General features: G+C 37.6%; 1 protein-coding gene across 4 annotated transcripts in view; it reads right to left on the reverse strand.

Moving 5' to 3' along the window:
- Positions 1 to 22,013, reverse strand: part of ARHGAP39 (Rho GTPase activating protein 39) — a 418,348-nt gene that overhangs the window by 128,708 nt on the left and 267,627 nt on the right. For all 4 annotated transcript variants that reach the window (XM_069100947.1, XM_069100944.1, XM_069100945.1 and 1 more), the window contains exon 4: positions 12,121 to 12,204. In XM_069100947.1, the coding sequence (XP_068957048.1) occupies positions 12,121 to 12,204 (84 nt within the window). The remainder of the gene's footprint in view (positions 1 to 12,120; positions 12,205 to 22,013) is intronic.

Here is a 22,013-nt window from a genome sequence, read left to right on the forward strand (position 1 = left end):
AACAACAGGACTGTCCTTCACCAGTAGACAGAATTCACTCTGTCTGCAGAACAGTCTCAGGAGCTCTGAACCAACAGCAAGGTTCCAAGACCTCTGAAACAACAGGACTGTCCTTCACCAGTAGACAGAATTCACTCTCTGTCTGCAGAACAGTCTCAGTAGCTCTGAACCAACAGCAAGGTTCTAAGACCTCTGCAATAACAGGACTGTCTTTCAGCAGTGGACAAATCTGGCAAAACAACATCAAAACAGACAAAGTACCAGCATAAGAGCCATGTTTCCTCAGTCCTTGGCAGCTCTGGGTGGCAGCTCTCAAAAGTCCTGGGCAATTCAAAGTGGCCCTCGGCAATCCTCTCAGTCTCTCTCCGCCTCCAAGGTGCTGCTTCCAAAAAGTTCTTCTGACTCTCTCTTTTCTTGTGTCTCTCTAAATTTATGTCACCAGCTCCTCCCAGTTCAGACCTCTCTTTTCATGTCAACAAGACCATCCCACAAGTGGGATTCACAAGCTCTGGGTTTTAACACAATCAAACCAAAAACCAAGCTAATACAGGGGGAGCTTTAAATTCAATTACTATTACAATAACTAAAAAAACAAACTAGAAAAAGAACAAATTAAGCATCTCCAATTAAACACCAAATTGGAAATCCTAAAAATCAAAGAGATCAATAAAACTTAAAGTAAGAAAATTACTGAACTAAGAAACAAAACTAAGAGCTGGTTTTATGAAAAAACAAAAACTAATAAACTATTGGTTACTTTCATTAAAAAAAAAAGAAAACCAAATTGGCAGTATCAAAAATGAAAGGAACAAATTTACTACCAATGAAGAGGAAATTAAAGCAGTAATTAGGAGCTATTTTGCCCAGTTGTATGGCAATAAATCCAACAATCTAAGTGAAACAGATGAATATTCAGAAAAGTATAAATTGCTTGGATAAACAAAGGAGGAAATAGAATACTTAAACAACCCTGTCTTAGAAAAAGAAACTGAACAAGCCATCAATGAACTCCCTAAGAAAAAATCCTCAGGGCCAGATAGATTCACAAGTGAATTCTTTATTTTAAAAAATCATGATTTCTTTTTAGTTTTCTTTAGTTTACTTCCATAAATTGTAAATTTTCTCTCCCTCCCCAAAACAGCTTGCAATCTGATATGGGTTTTCACATACATTCCTATTAAACACATTTTTATGTTAGTCATGTTGCAAATTATATCTGAATCAGAAAAACCATGAGAAAGAAAAAAACAAAACAAAACAGAAAACAGTCTACTTTGTTCTGCATTCTGACTCCAGAGTTCTTTTTCTGGATGTGAATGGCATTTTCCATTGTGTGTCTTTTAGAATTGTTTTAGGTCCTTGCATTGCTGAGAAAGGCTAAGTATATCAAAATCAGTCCTCATACACTGTGGCTGTTACTGTGTACAATGTTCTCCTGACTCTGCTCCCCTCAGTCAGCACCAGTTCATATAAGTCTTTCCAGGTTGCTCTGACGTCTGCCTATTAATTTCTTATAGCAGAATAATATTCCATTACATTAATATACCACAACTTGCTCAGCCATTCCCCAATTGATGGACATCCCCTTGATTTCCAGTTCTTGGCCACCACAAAAAGAGCTGCTATAAATATTTTTGTACATGTAGGTCCTTTTCCTGCTTTTATGGTCTCCCTGGGATACAGTCCTAGAAGTTGTATTGCTGGGTCAAAAGGTATGCACATTTTTACACAACTGAATTCTACTACACGTTTAAAGAATATTTAATTCCAAAAATACATACACTATTCAGGAAAAAGGTGGAGTCCTAACAAATTCTGTTCATGACAAAAATATGGTATTGATACCTAAATCTGAAAGAGCCAAAACAGAGAAATTAAACTATAGTCCAATTTCCCTAATGAATACTGATACAAAAAAATTTTAAACAAAATACCAGCAATGAGACTACAGTAATATATCACCAGGATCACACACTGTGACCAGGTGGGATTTAAACCAGAAATACAAGTCTAGTTCAAGTTTAGGAAATCTATCAGCATAACTGATGATATCAATAACAAAACCTAAGGAAATAATGATTTTATTAGAAAATTAAGAAAAAACTTTTAAAACTTGGAAAGATTTCTATGAACTGATGAAAAGTGAAATGAGCAAAACCAGGAAAATACAGCACATAATAATAACAATATCATGTGAAGATCAACTATGAATGACTTAGCTCTTCTCAGAAATACAATGATCTAAGACAACTGCAAAGGACAGAAAATGTTATATACATCCTGAGAAAGAATTGATGGACTCTTAATATAGATAAAAGCATACTATTTTCACTTTATTTTTTCATAGGTTTTTCCTTTTGGTCTGTTTCTTCTTTCACAACTGTGACTAATATGGAAACATTTTATATGATTGCACATATATAATTGTTTACCCTTTTGGGAAGAGAAAAGGGGAGGGGAGAAAAATGTAGAACTAAAAATCTTATAAAAATGAATGCTAAAAATTGTCTTTACATATAATTGGAAAAATACTATTAAAAAAAAGAAAAAAAGGCTTTTGACAAAATACAACACCTATCCCTATTAAAAACACTAGAGAGCCCAAGACTAAATGGAGCTTTCCTTAAAATGATAAGTAGTATCTATTTAAATCTATCAGCAAGCATTATCTGTAATGGGGATAAGACAAAAAACTTCTCAATAAGATCAGGAATGAAGCAAGGATGCCCATTATCACCACTATTACTCAATAGTGTAATAGAAATGGTAGCTATAGCAATAAGAGAAGAAAATGAAATAGAAGGAATCAGAATAGGCAGTAAGGAAACAAAATTGTCACTCTTTGCAGATGATATGATGGCATAGCTAGAGAATCTGAGAACATTAACTAAAACTAGTTGAAATAACTAACAACTTTAGCAAAATTAGGGTATAAAACAAACCCACACAAATGATCAAGATTTCTATTTATTACCAACAAATCTCAGCAGCAAGAGATAGAAAGAAAATTACATTTAAAATGACTATAGACAATATAATATATTGGATGTCTACCTACATCAAGACAAATCCAGGAACTGTAAGTGAACATAATTACTTTTCACACAAATTAAGTCAGGTCTAAAGAACTGAAAAAAAAATATAAATTGCTCATGGATAGGCTGAGATAGTATAAAGATGACAATTCTACTCAAATTAATTTACTTATTCAGTGCTGTGACAAACTACCAAAAAATTATCTGATAAAATTAGAAAAAATGACAACAAAATTCAGTTAAAAGGAAAAAAGGTCAAGAATACCAAGAAAATTAATAAAAACAAATGTGATAGAAGGTGCTAGCTATACCAGATCTCAAACAATATTATAAAGGAGTAATCATCAAAACTATCTGGTACTGGCTAAGAAAAAGAGTAGTAGATCTATGGAATAGATAAGGAACATAAGACTCAGGTAGTAAGTGATAGTAATCTACTGTTTGATAAACCCCCAAACCCCAGCTTCTCGGACAAGAACTTACTATTCAACAAAAACTGCCAGGAAAACTAGAAAACAGAATGGCAGACCCTAAGTGTAGAACAACATCTTACAATGTACCAAGATAAAATCAAAATGTATATATGATTTTTTTCTTCTATTTTAGATTCAAAAATACAAATACAGAATAGAGAAAAGAAACTACAACATAGCATGAACTTAAATACTGGAACTTAGATACAAAGAAAGGGAAAAAATCACATCATGTGCATTAACAGAACATAAGAGAGGATTCAAAATATGTTCAATAAATTTTCATTGTAAGAAAGCCTATATGATAAATAACTCATATCGTATTGAGAATTGTCTTTCTTTTCTTTGCTTCCTTGTGAGTTTTCTTTTGTTCTCTGCTGTGCTTTTTTTTACATTGTTTTTTTCCTCCCCCCAGAAGGCTACAATAAAGTTTAGATGTTTCTCTACAGTTATATGTTTGTGCGTGTGTGTGTATGTGTATGTATAAATACACATATGCATACATATATAAACATATACTTTCCTAAACATATTCTACTCCTGATCTTTGTTTTTATGGTTGTGCATATCTCTTTTTCCCTATTCTTTCTGCTTCCTTTACCTTATTTCTACCCACTACCTTGCCATGCTATGACATGCCTACCGCCCTCCAAGGATCCCTCTCCTATCCTCCCATTCCCATAAATTGAAACACCCTTCGATATCCCCTTTTACCTATTCCCTCATTATCCCCTCTAAAGATCCCTCTCTTGTCCTCTCCCCTCTTCTTATACCTCTACAGAGTTTTATTTCTTCTGAATTTAGAAGACTTTTATATTCTTCTAAATATATATGTATTATTCCCTCTTAAATGCATTCCCAATGAAAGTAGGTTAACAGAACTACCAGCCCTTCTCCCTCATCTAATTCCTTTGTATCAATTCCTCCTCTTGCCCCTCATTTGTATAATTACTTTTTTAACTGTCCCTAAATGATTTTACTTTTAAAATTCATATCATAATCATCTGACTTCACATCTGACTTCATATGCCACATTTCTTATCTATACCACCACCACTCACCTAAATTGTTATTGAGAGGAAGAAGTATTTCATAATCATTTCTCTGGGATTGATATTGCTCACTACAATACCAGATACAAACTATCTGGGTATTTTCAAGAACTTTTCAGGAAGATAGTTTTGTTTTTTTCTCAGGTATGACTCATTTTAAATGATACCTATATTAAGGAAAAGACACATGCATCACTTCCACTGTATAATTTGTAACTGGGGTCTTTATTTGGCACACAAATAGTACAAAGAAAAGGTCAGAGAGCACAGGGGAAAATTTTAAAGATGTATATGTCAACAAGTAATAAAGAAATTTCTAATGCAGAGTTAATCAAGCTGTGAAAGAAAAGTAGAAAGTAGGGTTTGTATATAAACATTTTGGCAGAAAAAATACTGGTCAGATACAGCTCTCTATACTAGACAGCATCAACACAAAACTGGGAGGCTGTTGTCTGAAGCAGCTGAGATAGGGAACCATCAGTCATTTCTAAGCTACTAGCCACTCATGAGAAGATCTTTCTAAGTCATGCGTTTGTAATTCAGGAAAAGTCTGAAAAATATTCTCCATAATTTTAAAGGCAGTATACTGTAGTGATTAAAGGACTGAAGCTGGAGTCAGGGAAACCTAGATTCAAAGCTCATCTCACACACTAGATCCTGGGCAAGTTGCTTCACCTTTCTGGGCCTCAGTTTCCTCATTTGTAAAATTTGTAAAATGGGGTTAGACTTTTGACATTCTTTCCCTCTAAATCTATGATGTTATCACCTGTTATGATCACTATCAAAGGAAACAACTTTAGGATTCCTTGAAGATAACCAGTCATGGGTGGGAGTTTAGCTGTTTCTTTGAGGCAGTCAGGTGGCACTGTGGATAAAGCACTAGACCTGGAAGCAATGAAGACCTGAGTTCAAATCCAACCTCAGACATACTTATTAGTTGCATGAACTTGAGCAAGTCATTTAGCCTGTTTGCTTCTAATTATTCATCTGTAAAATGAGGATAATAACAGCACCTACCTCTCAGGGTTGTTGTGAGGATCAGATAATATTAATTAAGTACTTGGCACAGAGTAAGCACTATACAAATGCAACCTATATCATTATCATTACCACCAGCACTACCACCATCATCTACAGGGAGACATTTCCCAATGGTGAAGGGCCTACTTTAGCCATTCCACAACGGACCAGAGCATTCTACCATTCTATAGCTCTCTCCAATATAAAATCCCATTACCTGTTGTTATTCTACCCTGTTGCAGCTTTCCCATCACTTCCTCCTCTGATTCCTCTGTTCCCACTTCTCTGCTAAATCTCATTGCTTCTGCTATAGTTCTCAAAACTCTTCCTAATGCCATTTCTTTCTGTTCTGGTACAGACTGTACACTCATGTAGCTTTCCTTCCTTTGCAGGCTTTATCCTTTTATTCTGTAACAGTAGACACAACTGTCCCTTTTATTTCAAAAGTCTGTGATTCGGAGACAAACAAGCCTTATTTATCTTCAATACTGACAAGATGGGTCAAGATTATCCAGGACAGGGGAGGAAAGAGATTAGCCAGAGGTCCTCTGGCTTCAGCCAGGAAAGGCTTGCTCATGTTGATTTACACATTTGTTGTTGTTGTTGCTGTTGTTAATAGAGAGATGTGCCAGTAGAGAGTCAACATAATAGGCAAGAGCAGAAAGCTCAGTTTCTCCTGTTTCATTTTCCCTTATCTGATCAGAAAAAGGTAAATGTTAATATTTAAGAAGCTCATTCATGAGAAACAGATAACTCTGAGGAGTCAACTCTTAATAAAGTCACTGTTCCAGGTCTGGGACACCCTATGAAGGGTTGTTTTCCATTGTGGTATTAGAAACAATATAAAGCAGTCCATCCTATAGTGCCTCAGCAAAGCTAAAGACTTGTGGAATGTTCTTTATTCCAATGTCCAAAAACCATGTTTTTTTCTCAGCTGTTTTAATTTATGAAATGTTCATTTTAAAAACAACTTCCAGGGGAACCAAGATGGTCAAGTGGTAAAGAAAATAGAGCTAAGCTCCTTTCCATAAAACTTGTCTAAACAGATCTAGAAAAAGACAACAAATTGTCTTTGGATGAAATCTTAAAGATTACATTTTTTCCACTATGTTGGGAGTAAAAAAAATGAACAATGAAAGCATGGCTTATGGTATGTAGAAGATGGTATGAAGTGAATATAGTAGACAAAATTACTCAACTCTTATCTGAATGGGCTGTCTCATCCCTTGGAGGTATTCAAGGAGAGTCTTGAGATCTATAGTAGCAGCAATGACCTGGATAAAGGCACCAAGGACATGCTTATCAAATTTGCATAGAGACAAAATTGGGAAGAAAAGTTAATGCAGTAATTAACATAACTAGAACTTAAAAAGGAGTTGACAGACGAGAAAAGGAGTGGGGAATCTGTGATCTCAAGGCCACATGTGGCCCTCTAGGTCCTTAAGTGTGGCCTTTTGTCTGAATCCAAACTTCACAGAACAAATCCAAGGGAATTTTAGTCTGCCACTGGATTAGAACAATGGATTAGACCTACTAAAATGACATGCAAAAGTGAAAAACAGAAAATATTTCATTTATATTAAAAAAAAGTCAACTGCACATGTATAGAAGAGGTAAAACATGAATACAAAATGGTTCATGTGAAAAAAGATCTGGAAGTTTTAGTGAACTGAAAATTTGTATGATTAAATAATGTTATATGAATGGAAACAGCAAGGAGACAGATTTTGTCCTTCTGAGAAGGAACTTACCAAGAATTAGAGCTATCTAAAAGTGAAATGGGAAGTTGTAATGTTAAGGGAATTTGAAGATCTTCTCTGACCCTTAATAGGCCCATGTGACCTGTTTTGGGCTTTGGCCCAGACCACAATTTGAGTCACATGGAGCCAGTCCATGGTGGAAGGAGCTTGCCCAACAGGTGGAGGAGGAAGAGAGAGTGAGGCAAAGCTGAGGCAAAGCGGCTAGCATGAGGGATGTAGGGAGGAATTTTGCATAGGGGAGCTTGTTTGTGGGGAGGCATAACAGAGGGAAGGCTTGGGGATGTTGGCACTCCCTGGATTGCTGATGTGTACAAACTTCTCTGTTACCATGGTGGAATTGGCTTTCTGGTATCTGAATAATATCTGAATAAATATCTTGCTTTCAACTTTAACGAAGAGAGTTATTTATATTTTGCAATTCAACCCTGGAAATATGTCTGCATATTCATAGCTGCTGCTATGGGCATTACACTGGCAATATAGCTGCCTCGGTACGATTTTAAGCAGAGCCTGTATAACAATTTTTTTAAGGTTGTTTTAAGTGGGATTACTGTTCCAGTATAAGTTAGATGAGATGATTTTCCATCTGTGAGAAGAAATATTTTAGTAGCACATATATTAAAAACTGTCTCAGGGGCAGCTAGGTGGCGCTGTGAATAGAGCACCAGCCTTGGAGTCATGAGGACCTGAATTCAAATACCCCTCCAAAAAGTAAAAAAAAAAAAAAAAAAGTAAAAAAGCTGTCTCTAGTTCTGTCCTGTTCATCACTTTAATCAATAACTTATATGAAGGCAGAGATGGCTTATAAGTAGTGTGGTAGAAAGAGCCAGATTTGGGTTTTGCATCCAAGCTCTAATACTTACTAAATGTGTGTTTATGGGAGTCTCTTTACCTCAACGAATCCATTTTCTAATGTAAGTTCTCTTAAGGGACTGAAAGAATGGGCAAAAGCCAACAAGAGGAAATTGATCAGTCATAAAAACAATGTATTGCCTTCAGGTTAAAAAACCAACTAGATGAGCACAGGATGGGAGAGAATAAGACTGCCTCATCATAGCCACAGACATAGAGCAGTGTTGATGTGCATGTGTCTATCTCTGGTTCTGAAAAATGCCAACCTGAGCCCACAAAACATAAAAAGGATAGTGATCTTAGAGCCAAAAGACCTGAGTTTGATTCCCCCCTCAGACACTTAGTTATGTGACCCTTGGATAAATCACTATACTTCTTTGAGCCTCAGTTTCCTCCTCTGTAAAATGGGGATAACAATATCTATACAACCTATACAATAGTACCTATACAATACACATTAAAGATTTGCTATGAGAAAAATATTATTTAGATATGAGCTATTATTATGAATATATGCATCATTTAATCTTTTGTTATCCTAATTTATTCATAGCACAAGCAAGACCATGTTACAGACACAGACAAGCATCCATTGAGTCAATGGTATAGTCTACAGTATGCTTCACCACACTTTAGAAAGAACACTGACAGACTGCTACATATCAAGAGGAACCAAGATAGTAAGAGGACTTGAGGTTATGCAATATCAAGATGGACAAAAAGAACTGGATCTTTTTAGCCTGAAAAAGAAAAGGCTCTGGGGGATGTGACTGATGTTTAAATAAAGAACTATTAAGTAGAAGAGTGTTTACCCTGGCTTTTCTTGGTCCAGGAGTGAAAAGTTGGGAATAATGGGTGGAAGTTGCAGAGATGCAGATTTCAACTTAAAAAAAAACCCAAAACTTCCCAAGAATTAGAGCTGTCCTACCGTGGAGAGGTGACAGCAATCAGCAGGAGTGATGTCTTCATCATAGGAAGTGGAGGCTCAACAGTGACTCATCAGTGATGAATCCTGGAGAAGTGATTCCTATTCAGATACATGTTAGATGAGATTACCTCTGAGATACCTTTTTGATTTGACAGTCTTGGAATCAATAAACTGAAGATGAACATTAGCGAGACTAGTACTCCATTATAGTAAACAAAATTAATTTCTGGAGGGAATTGACATTCTGAGAGATCTAGGGATGATGCCCCAGGAAAAGAAATAATTTGAGAAGGAAATAGTAGGATAACCCTACAGTTGAAAAACAAGACAGATGCTAAGAAAGGAGGGTGTAGAAAATAAATTACTTTTCCTGAGACAATGGGTTGCTACCACACTGGAAAATACTAATGTCTAGACAAGGGAGAAGCTTAAGGATTACTACTGTCCTCATTTTGGGACAGCATAATGATGGTTCTGTATACATTGTTATACAAACAAGAAAGTATATCAGACAACAAACAAGCCCATCACCTCTGGCACCTTTGCCTCAGAGGAAGAGTAGAAAGAGTTATTGCAGCTACAAAGTGTTGTTGATCAGGTGGGTAGACAGTAAACTATGAGAGATGAGAAGAAAAATTTCCAATTATACTAATTAGGAAGCAATTCTGTTTTAGGTTGGGAAGAAGGGTGTGTTATTATTATTATTGTAATGGATGTGTCATTTAGCTTTCTGGAATTTTAGTTTCTTTAGCTATCCCTGGACTACAGATAAGAAGGAACAGAAGTGTCATGGAAGAAGCTGCAAAGAAGTAAAAGGAAAACCAAGAAGACCACAATGTAGGATGGGATAACCAAAGGATATGTGAATATGTAGAAAAAGTCAGAGGTTAAAGATAAAGAAGAAAATAAAGGAGATAAAGAAGAGATATCTGGAGAGAGCAACAAGGAGTACCTTACAGACAATAGTAATGCCAGAGAAACATTTAGGAGCAGGAATCAAAGAAAAACGATAGAGTATGCCAAGCAAAATATTTAATGTGGGGAAAGTGGTAGGTTAAAAGAATTCAACTCAATTCAGCAAGCATTCTCAATTGCCTTCTGTGCTAGGAAAGATTAAAAGCTGAGTTAAAACAAGGTCATTGCACTAATGAGAGTTTATAATCTAGTAAATGGAATATAACATATATACAGTTAACAAAAATACACAATTGCAAATTGGGTACATTAGAAAGGGGTGGACGCAAGGTGGCTACATGACACAGTGAATAGAGCACTGGCCCTGGAGTCAGGAGGACCTGAGTTCAAATCCAGCCTTAGACACTTAACACAAAAACTAGCCATGTAACCTTGGGCAAGTCATTAACCCCAACTGCCCTATGTTCCTGCCTCCAAAAAAAAAGGGGGGGGGAGACAAAATAATACCTAAGGATTAAGGAATAGTTATAATAATAGTAATAAGTAAAAATAGATAACAATTACATAGTATCTACTATGTGTCAGGTGTTGTGCTAAGAATTTGAAAATTATTATCTCATTTGATCCTCACAATGACCCTGGGAAGTAGGGGCTATTATTATCTTCCTTTTACAGTGAGGAACCTGAAAGCAGATAAAGGCTAAGTGACCTATCTGCCCAGGCTCACATAGTTAGCAAGTATCTGAGGACAGATTTGAACTCAGGTCTTCCTGACTCTAGGATGGGAGCTCTAGTCACTATGCCCTAGGACATAAGGTTACTTCAAAGAAATCCTTGACAATAACATGAGATGCATGTCCAATTGCCAATATTTAAGTAACAGAGAGATTCTACCTCCTCATTCACAGAAATTATAGTTGCCTGATTGAGGATCATTTTTCGTGAGCATATAATAATAAGAAAAGAGGGCAGTTAGAGTGCAAAGTGGATATTGTCAGCCTTAGAGTCAAGAAGACTCACTTTCCTGGGTTCAAATGTGGCCTCAGACACACTTACTAGCTGTGTGACACTGGGCAAGTCACTTAACCCTGTTTGCTTCAGTTTCCTTATTTTTAAAATGAGGTGGAGCAGAAAATGGCAAAACACTTTAGTATCTCTGCCAAGAAAACCCCAAATAGGGTCACAGAGTTGGACATAAATGAAATGACTGAACAACAAAATCAAGAAAAGAATACTAGCTCTGAGGCCCTGGTACATAGCTAATTTAGCACATAAGGGTCAATGCTTACCATAAACAATTTTCTGTAGTATGGGCCTGTACAACCTGTGGTCTGTGGGCCACTTACCTCCTGCAGGCACACCCAAAGGATTTTGGTCCTCCAGAAAAAAATGTAGAGGGCGCAACCCACAGGTTGTACAGGTCTGCTGTAGTATCATCACCGTGCCTCCCAACCTGGAGTGTGTGTATAGTGTATGTATGGATACATGTATGTATGTATGACTAAAAGGAGGAAGAAAATTCTATCCTTTCTATGAGATGTGGGGCTAAGTTACTAAGAACTATAGGGAGAAGGCTGGGAAGATTACCAGTGCAAAGGGAGAGATTAGATAGAAGGTAGAGATAAGAATAAGACACAACCAAAAGACTCATCTGAAGTTAAAAAGTGATCATACAAAAAACATGGAACAAAGAAAAATCAATAGGATGTGGTTGGTTATATATGAGATAACATATTAGATAAAAAAAGGGAAAAAACTGGTGTAACTATAAGATTAATAGGGATCTAGGCTAAATCTCAGACAGCTTGATAAAAACAAAAGATGCTAATAAGCAGTTTGCTTACACAAAGACAGACATCTTCAAGAAGAAATCCCTTAATGAGTCAAGCAGTCACTTGGTGAAAAATGGACAACTTTGTTCATGTAGGATGTTTTGGGGGTCTACCCCCAGGAATCTCCACTCTCCATTCCTTTACCCCACCCCACCCTGATCCCCCACTGCATCTCAAAATACATCATAAAGAACTCCTCTTTCTTTCTTAGTAAAGGACAGTTACCAAAAATATAGAAGAAAATATTCACTACCTGTAATGAAGAAGCTGGCCTTCTGCATTGTAATCACGATAAATCTCATAGTCCTTCTCGAGGAATACTCCTGATGGGGAAGAACTGAAACAGAGCAACAGGCAAATTGCATATCAGACTGAGCAAAAGCAATTTCAACATATGACAAATCATAGTATCTTTGAGATTCACATTTCTTTGATTGAAGAATACCTCACATACACATGTGTATATGTTGGCAGCTCCAACACACTGCTTACTGAGACCCCAAGTTAGAAGGGATCTCAGTGGCCATCTATTTCAACCTATACCTGAACAAGAATTCCCTCTACAACATTCTAGAAAAGTGATCATTCAATCTCTAATTGACTTGTAGTTGGGAGAAAGCCATCACTTCCAGAGACAACTCTAACTAGGAAGTTTTAAGAAGCAATGCCTTATTGAATTGTAGGTGTGTGCTTGTTTTATTTCACTCCACCCCCAACTCTGAGAGCAGAGACTCCAGAGTGGATAGATAAATGTATAGGACAAGGCACTGGACTTGAAGCAAAAAGAAATGTGTTGAAAGCAATGCCTCTATCTAGAAAATCTATCTTACCCTACAGGAAAATAAGAGGGGGAGGAGATAAGAGAAAGTGGGGGTAGGGGAGGTGAAAGAAAGGAAGGCAGATTGGAGGAGGAGGTAATCAGAAGCAAAACACTTTCGAGGATGAATAGGGTGAAAGGAGAGAGAGAATAAATGGGGAAAACAGGATAATGGGAAATACAGTTGGCAATAGAAACTGTGAAAAGAAATTTTGAAGCAAAATTTCTCTGATAAAGGTCTAAATTCTCAAACATACAAAAAACTGAGTCAAATGTATAAAAATATGAGCCATTTCCCAACTGATAAATGATCAAAAGATATGAACAGTTTTTAGATGACATAATCAAAGCTATCTATAGCCATATGAAAAAATTCTCTAACTCACTACTCATTGGCCAAATGCAGATTAAACAATTCTGAGGTACTACCTCATACTTCTTAGGACTGACTAACAGAAAAGGAAAATGACAAATGGTAGAGGGGATGTGGGAAAAATAAGACATTAATTCACTGGTGGTGGAGTTGTGAAGTGATTCAACCATTCTTTACAGTAATTTGGAACTATGCCCAAAGGGCTATATAAAACCATGCACACCCTTTAACCTATCAATAACACTAGCAGGTCTGTATCACAAAAAATATGGAAAAAAAGGAAAAGGATCTATATGTATAAAAATATTTATAATAACTCTTTTCTGGTGGCAAAGGATTGTAAATTGAAGGGACGCCCATCAATTGGGGAATAGCTGAACAAATTGTGGTATGTGATTATGATGGAATCCTATTGTCCTACAAGAAATGAAAAGTAGGATGCTCTCAGAAAAACCTTGACTTTCATAAACTAATGTAAAGTGAAATGTACTGTGTACAAAGTAAAAGCAATAAAGTAAGGTGACCCGCTGTGAATGACTTAACTATTCTCTATGATACAATGACCCAAGACAACTTTGAAGCATTTATGATGAAAAATGCTATCCATCCCCCGAAAAAAAAAACTGATCGTGTCTGAATATAGATTGAAGCACACATTTTTTTACTTTCTTTATTATTGTTGAGGAGTTTTTGTCTATGTTTTATTTCACAACATGACTACTATAGAAATGTTCTACATCACCACACATGTATAATCTTTATCAAATTGTTGGCCTTCTCAGTGAGGGGGGATGGAGAGGGAAGAAAGAGAATTTGGAACTCAAAGTTCTAAAAACAAATGTTAAAATTGTTTTTACATGTAACTGGTGAAAAAAAATAAAATACTAGATAAAAACATACTTAGTGAGCTCAAAAATCATATTCTAAATAAAGCCCTTATTATATCCAAATGTCTGTCCACAATAGTCACTACATACATTGATTTGTTGGGGGTGAGAGAAGCCTTTTGGGTTTTTTTTTTAATTCAGTATCAATTCATATGTCTTCCCACACTTCTTTGAATTTTCAAATTCATTTCATACAACATAATAATACTCCTTTACACTTATATACCAGAATTTGTTTGTCAACTCACCTAATTGACAGAAATGTTATTTTTTTCCCCAGTTATTTGCTCTTGAATATAGTCATTACTAGGGATACTGTTAGAGAAATAGATTTCTTTTTCCTCCTCTACTGTTTTTTGGAGAGGACTACAGGGCAGTCAACTGGGAATTTAACTTTTGAAATTGTATGGATTCACAAGGCTGAATTCTAGTTTTTTCACATATGTATATGTGACATATATACAAATATACATACACATATCTGAGTTAGTTGGGGTATATAGTTATTTTTTGAAATGTATTTTATTTTAAAGTCCACATTCTCAGGGGTAGCTAGGTGACACAGTGAATAGAGCACCGGCCCTGGAGTCAGGAGGACCTGAGTTCAAATCTGGCCTCAGACACTTACAAAAACTAGCTGTGTGACCTTGGGCAAGACACTTAACCCCAAGTGCCCTCAAAAAGGCAAAAAATAAAAATAAATAATGTCCACATTCTCTCTCTCACTTTCTATTCTCCTCCATACCCCAAGCAAAACATGTTACAAACATGTATAGTCAAAGCAAAACAAATTCCTGCCTTCACCATGGTTAAAAAAAAAATAATCACCTCAGTTTGAACTCTAAGTTCATTACCTCTCTTTCTAGACTAGAAAAAGGTATCATTTTTTATTCACAAGTCCTTTCAAATTGTAGTTAGTCATAGTGTTGATAAGAGTACCTAAGTCTTTCAAAGTTGCTTGTTTTTTTTAATTTTCTTTTAATTTTTTAGTTTACATCATTCATTTCTACAAGATTTTGAGTTACAAATTTTCTCCCCATTTTTCCCTAGCCACCACCCCAAAACAGCAATCCCACTGAATATCCCCTACCCCACTCGGCTCTCTCCCATATCTTCCCCCATCACCCCTCTGACTTTCCAGTAGGGTAAAACGGATCTCTATGCCCCAGTGACTGTATATCTTATTTCCCAGTTACATGTAAAATAATAATAATAATAATAATATTTTTAAACATTTAATTTTATAACTTTGAGTTCCAGATTCTTTCTCTTCCTCAATTGGCACCCACACTTACTGGGAAATTCAATAGAGATTGTACATGTGTAGCTATGCAAAACATTTCCATAGTGTATATATTTTGAAAGCCTGGCTATATTTCCCTCCCTCTTATCCCACCCTCCAACTTGTTCTATTCTTTACTTTGATCCTGTTCCTTTTCTTTTTTTTCTTTTTCTTTTTTAAAGCAATTGGGGTTAAGTAACTTGCTCAAGGTTAAACGGCCAGTTGTTTCTGGGTATGGTGCTAAGTATAGGAGACCAAATTCAATCCCAGGTCATCCCGACTCTGGGGCCGGTGCTCTTACTCACTGCGCCACCTGGCTGCCCCTAAGCAATTGGGGTTAAGTAACTTTCTCAAGGTTACACAGCCAGGTGTTTCTAGGTGGGTGCTAAGTGTCTGAGCCCAGATTCGATCCCAGGTCATCCCGACTCTGGGGACGGTGCTCTCGCTGTGCTACCTGGCCGCCCCTGATCCTGTTCCTTTTCAAAAGTAGGTGCTTCCAACTTCCCTCCCCCTCAGCCTGCCCTCCCTTCCATCATCCCCCTTCTCATCCTCTTTTCTCCTGTAGGGTGAGATACCCTATTTAGTGTATATGTCATTCCCTCCCTGAGCCAAATTCAATGAGAATAAGGTTAATCCATTCCCTTTGGCCTTCCCATTCTTCCCCTCAATTGTAACAGTTTTCACTTGCCTCTTCTATGAGATAATTTTCCCCATTCTGTCTCTCCCCATCACCTCTCATTATATTCCTCTCTCACCTTTTAATTTTACCTTTTAAGTATCATCCCTTCCCATTAAATTGGTCCTGTGCCCTCTTTCTATGCTAACATGTATTCATACATCCATATACCCTCCTATATAGACATACAAACACACACATTTTTATTCCCTTCACTATTCTCATACTGAGAAAAGTTTCAAAAGTTACAATTATTATTTTTGCATGTAGGAATGTGTAATGGGAATGTAAATTTGTAAGATCTTCCCTGCCCCTAGGCTAAAGTGCACCTGGAGCCTGGGGTGAGAGGCTTGTTTTTCAGTAGATACTTCTTGATTGGCCAGTGAGTCAATAAGGTTGTTACATTCTCTGAACCAGGAGAAGGCTATATAAGCCCTGATGTGTAGCTTTGTTTTGGGGCTCACTTTGAGAAGTTTTCTATGATTTGATCTGGATTCTGGGAAGCCATTGTTGAGAGCCCCCCCTCGGCTTTGAAAAACCCAGATGTTGATTGGGTATGGATGTAATGGTTGGACAGTTTGAAATATGTCTACTTGATCTGTTTTCTGTCTTGATAATTCTGTCTGTATATTCTGAAGTTCGGGGTGCTGACCTCTTTCCCCTGAACTAGGTAAACGATACATGTTTGACTGATTAAAGTTAGCTTGTTAACCCATTTTGAGTTGCTTTCCTTTAACAAAGCAGATCTAAGAACCTGTGTTGGCAGCAAACCCTGAGAACGCTTGGGGTGCTTGCTGCTACAGAATGTAAATAGTTTAACGTTGATAAGTTCCTTATAATTTCTTTTCCCTGTTTAGCTTCTCATGCTTCTCTTGCTTCTTGTATCTGAATGTTAAATTTTCTATTAAACTGTTTTTTTCATCAAGAATGCTTGAAAGTCTTCTATTCCACTGAATGACCATATTTTCCCCTGAAACATGTTACTCAGTTTTGCTGGGTAGGTGTAATGTTATGCCAAGCAAAGGCAACTTCCCAAGGTTCAGAATACCAGCATAGGTGCTCTCCATTTTATTCAGTAACAAACCCAGAACAGAGAAGATCAAAACATGACATCATTCAAAATACAGCATTTACTAAGTGTGATTAAATAATCTCCAAGTACTACCCCACCCCAGGACCTTCCAATCATTCAATCAATTACAAAGTCCCTGTTCTAAATACCATTCCACCCCTAGGCTGTACCTTCATTTAGTCCACCACAAAGTCCCTCTTCTCAAATGGAGATTAGTTTCCAAACATAAGTAAAGTACATTCATTTGCTCAACCATAGAACACAAAAAGGTCAATAGTTCCCCACCCCTGGATCACAATTGAATCTACCCCAGAGTTACATCAATTTTAAGCGCAGCACTTAATACCCAAATGGAGGTCTTTGCTTCATCTTGACACGAGGCAAGTTCTCAGCAATCTTAGTTCCTGGGGAGACAAGGCTTAGCAAGGCCACAAGATACATTGCCAGTCCCTTCATTAATTCATCCTCTGTCTGTAGAACAGTCCTAGAACCCCTGAAAATGTTAGCAAAACCCTCTCCCAGGATTTCTGTAAACATACAACAAGAAAATCCTTCTTCAGGGCTTCTGAACCAACAGAAAGGTTCCCAGACCCCTGCAAGAACAGCACTGTCCTTCACCAGTGGACAGTATTCACTCTGTCTGCAGGACAGTCTCCAGACCCCTGCAACAACAGCACTGTCCTTCACCAGTGGACAGTATTCACTCTCTGTCTGCAGGACAGTCTCAGGGCTTCTTAACCAAAAGCCAGGTTCCAGGACTTCTTCAACAAAAGCACTGTCTTTCACCAGTGGACAAATCTGGCAAAACAACATCAAAACAGACAGACAAAGTACCAGCAAAACAGCCATGTCTCCTCAGTCCTTGGCAGCTCCGGGGGCAGGTCTCAAAAGTCCAGGGCAATTCAAAGTAGCCCTCAGCAATCCTTCTCAGTCTCTCTCTCTGCCTTCACAAGGTGCTGCTTCCAAAAAGTTCTTCTGCCTCTCTCTTGTCTCTCCAAATCTACGTCACCAGCTCCTCCCAGTTCGTGTCTCTCTTTTCAAGTCAACAAGTCCATCCCACAGGTGGGATTAACAAGCTCTGGGTTTTAACACAATCAATTTGAAAAACCAAGCCAATACAGGGGAATCTTTAAATGCCATTACTATCACAGTAGGTGATTCTTGGTTTTAATCCTAGCTCCTTTGACCTTCGGAATATCATATTCCAAGCCCTTCGATCCCTTAATGTAGAAACTGCTAGATCTTGTGTTATCCTGATTGTATTTCCACAGTATTCAAATTGTTCCTTCCTGGCTGCTTGTAAGATTTTCTCCTTGATCTGGGAACTCTGGAACCTGGCTATAATATTCCTAGGAGTTTTCTTTTTGGGATCTTTTTCAGGAGGTGACCAGTGGATTCTTTCAACCTCTATTTTGCCCTCTGGTTCTAAAACATCAGGACAATTTTCCTTGAGAATTTCTTGAAGCATGATTTCTAGGTTCTTTTTTTGATGATGGCTTTCAGGTAGTCCAATAATTTTTAAATGATCTCTCCTGGATCTATTTTCCAGGTCAGTGGTTTTCCCAATGCGATATTTCACATTGCCTTCTATTTTTTCATTTGTTTGGATCTGTTTAATAGTATCTTGATTTCTCATAAAGTTACTAGCTTCCATTTGCTCCAATCTAATTTTGAAGGAATGATTCTCTTCAGTGAGCTTTTGAGATTCTTTTTTTATCTGGCAAATTTGGCTTTTTAAGGCATTCTTTTTCTCATTGGCTTTTTGAGCCTCTTTTGCCATTTGAGTTAGTCTATTTTTTAAGGTGTTATTTTCTTTAGTCAGGATGTTGACTCTCATTTCATAGTTATTTTGCAACATTCTCATTTCTCTTCCCAATTTTTCCTCCACTTCTCTTAGTTGGTTTTCAAAATCCTTCTTAAGCTCCTCTATGGACTGTAACCAACTCATATTTTTCTTGGAAGCTTTTGGTGCAGGAGTTCTGACTTTGCTGTCTTCCTCCTGTTCCATGCTTTGATCTTTTCTGTCACCAAAATAGGAGTGTAAAGTTAGATTGCTGTGCTTGCTTTGCTCCATTTGCTTGCTCATGTTGCCACTCAATTACTTGACTTTTGAGCTTTTTTGCCACAGTATAACTCTGCTACCAGAGAGGGGAGCTTTGTCCCAAATTGCTGGGGCTTTCTCAGCTGCTGGAGCTATTAGTTGGCTGCCCTCTATAAAGCTTCCACAAGCTCTGGTAAACTGGTCATGCATCCCAGGACCTTCACCTTAGACTGCAATCCAGATCCAAGCAGGTTAAAGCAAGAATGACTACTCCACAGACTGGTCGCTTGTTCCCCCTACAATTTGCAGGTCAGGAGCTTTGAAGCAGCCATGCAGCAGCAGCTGCACAGCCACTGCACCTCAGCTGTTTCTCCCTCCAGCAGGCAAAGGCTGGACCACACTCCCATACTCCTGGTTCCCAAAGTCCACACTGCACTGACCTCTCACTTTGTCCTTTTCAACTTTCTTTAATCTCTTTGGGGTATAGACCTAGTAGCATTATCAGTAAGTCAAAAAGTATACACAGGTTAATAGTTTTTTGAACATAGTACATCCTCAACATTCACACGTTTAATTTTTGTGACTTCAAGCATTCACATGATTTATTAGTAATCTCAGTTTCACTTTCATGTTGGCAATTATGTACATTCACAGCTATGCCCAGTGGAGGAAAATATGAGAAGCATTATGCATGCAGGTCTGTGGAGTGGCTGTTTCACACTAAGGACTTCACTAGTCTTGTTTGCCCTACCATTATTAAAGAGCTTCCTCTCTGCATTTGTTTCATTTTTCATTGTTTGTCTTTAAAACTCAAGTTTTGTGTTGCAATTACACCCCAAAAGCATAGTACAAAGCTCTTGGGCTCTAAGTCCAAGTATGCAACGTCAGTAATGAGGCTTGCTGAGAAAATAAAAGCGTCAGGATAAACTTCATGCGAGAGTATCTGCAACCATTGTTAGCCAGGGAATCCTTAAGGATCTCAAGTGGTAGACGAAGCAGAAGTCTTTCAGGCATTTTCACCCATGTCCAATTCTTGGTGATCCCATTTACAGTTTTCTTGGCTAAGATACTGTAGTGGTTTGATATTTTCTTCTCCAGCTCATTTTACAAATAAGGAAACTGAGGCAAACAGGGTTAAGTGACTTCCCCAGGGTCACAGCTAGTAAATGTATGAGGCCAGATTTGACCTCAGGAAGATTAGTGTGTCTCCTGACACTGTAGGCCTGACAATCAATCTTCTGCATCACCTAGCTGTGACCTGAAGCAGACATCATTGATAGATTATTTCAAGCTAGTATATCCTTCACAATCTCCAGTAATACTTCAAGGCTCCATGATTTCATCAGTGTGCCACTCCTCTCTGCCTTTTTACTTCTAAACTCAACACATCTATCTTAAAAGTCAACAGGACCAAAATGGAATTAATCATCTTTCCCCTCTAGGCGTTCCCTTCTTCCTAACATTTCTTTTATTGTCAAAGGTACTGCTGTCCTTTCAGTCACCCAGGTTTGCAACGTAGGTGCCACCCTTGACTCCTTTCTCTCACCCCACAGAGCCAATCTGATACCAATTCCTATCAATTCTACCTTCATCACATCTTTTTTTGTATGCCCCCTTCTCTCCTCTGACATTGCCACCACTCTGATGCAAGACCTTATCATTTATTGCAATAGCCTGGGGGTAGGTCTGTCTGCCTCAAGTCTCTCCCCACTCTTCTGTATACTCCACTCAGCTGCCAAAATATTCTTAAAGCACAGGTCTTATCATGATATTCCCCCATCCAATAATCCCCTATTACCTTTTAGTATCAAATATAAAATTTAGCTTTTAAAGCCATTCAGAACGTGACCCTTTCCTTCCTTGCTTCAGTTTCCCCTCCTTACTCCCCTCTCCACATACTCTGTGATATAGACATTGACCTCCCTACTGTTTCTTGAACATAACACTCCATTTTCCAACTCCAGATATTTTTACTCACTGCCCCCATGCCTCAAAGGTTCTTCCCCATCATCTTCACCTCCTGTCTTCTCTGGTTTCTTTGAAGCTCCAGATAAAATGCCAGCTTCTACAAGAAACCTGTCTCAGTCTCTCAATGGCTAATGCCTTTCCTCTGATTATCTCCAGTTTATCATATGTATAGACTGTTCTCATACATATCTATTTACAACTTGTCTGTTTCCTTTCCCCTCCCTGTTATAATATAAGCTGTTTGAGAACAAGGACTGTCTTTTGCCATTTTTTTGTTCCAGTGTGACACATATAGGCACCTAATAAATGATCATTGACTTGAGCTCTACTCTTCATATATGGTTTTTATGATTTCCTAATGGTGAAATAAATTCAAGTTGATGAACATTATTCTATACTTAGTGTGGTCAGTCCTTGGATTAAACATATAGTCTGTCAAGGTTTCTGTGTTTGAAACCTTTCAAGTTTTGAAGCCTTCTACTCTGCTAGAATGACCTTCAGAATGCCAGGACTGTCCTTGTACCACAATCAGACATTGAAAGAATACCTCAGTGGAGCATAATTATATTCAATTAGGATAGAATGCTAAACCATAGAGTTAATGGAAGCCCAAAATGAAGCCCTTCCTCATTCCTGTTAGTGCCCTCTTCCTTCTAACATGAAGCCTTTCCTAAACCCCCCAAATGCTAGGGATCCTCCAAAACTACCTTGTATTTAACTGTTTGATATTTATTTAGATTTATTCTCTACACAGACATAGAGGCAGCTAGATAATGCAATGGATAGAGCACAGTGTATGCAGTCAGGAAGACCCGAGTTCCAATTCAGCCTCAGACAATTACTAGCTATGTGACTCCTGGGCAAATCACTTAACCTTTCTTTGCCTCAGTTTCCTTGTCTGTAAAATGGGAATAATAACATCAACCTCCCAGGGTTGATATAAGGATCAAATGAAATAATAATTGTAAAGTACTTAACATAGTACCTGGCACAAAATAAGTATTATGTAAATGTTAGCTGGGGGTGTTGT

Source organism: Petaurus breviceps, unplaced genomic scaffold, assembly GCF_028583685.1.
Source record: "Petaurus breviceps papuanus isolate PSGF00001 unplaced genomic scaffold, PetGlider_PUasm1.0 441, whole genome shotgun sequence".
Taxonomy (NCBI): domain Eukaryota; kingdom Metazoa; phylum Chordata; class Mammalia; order Diprotodontia; family Petauridae; genus Petaurus; species Petaurus breviceps.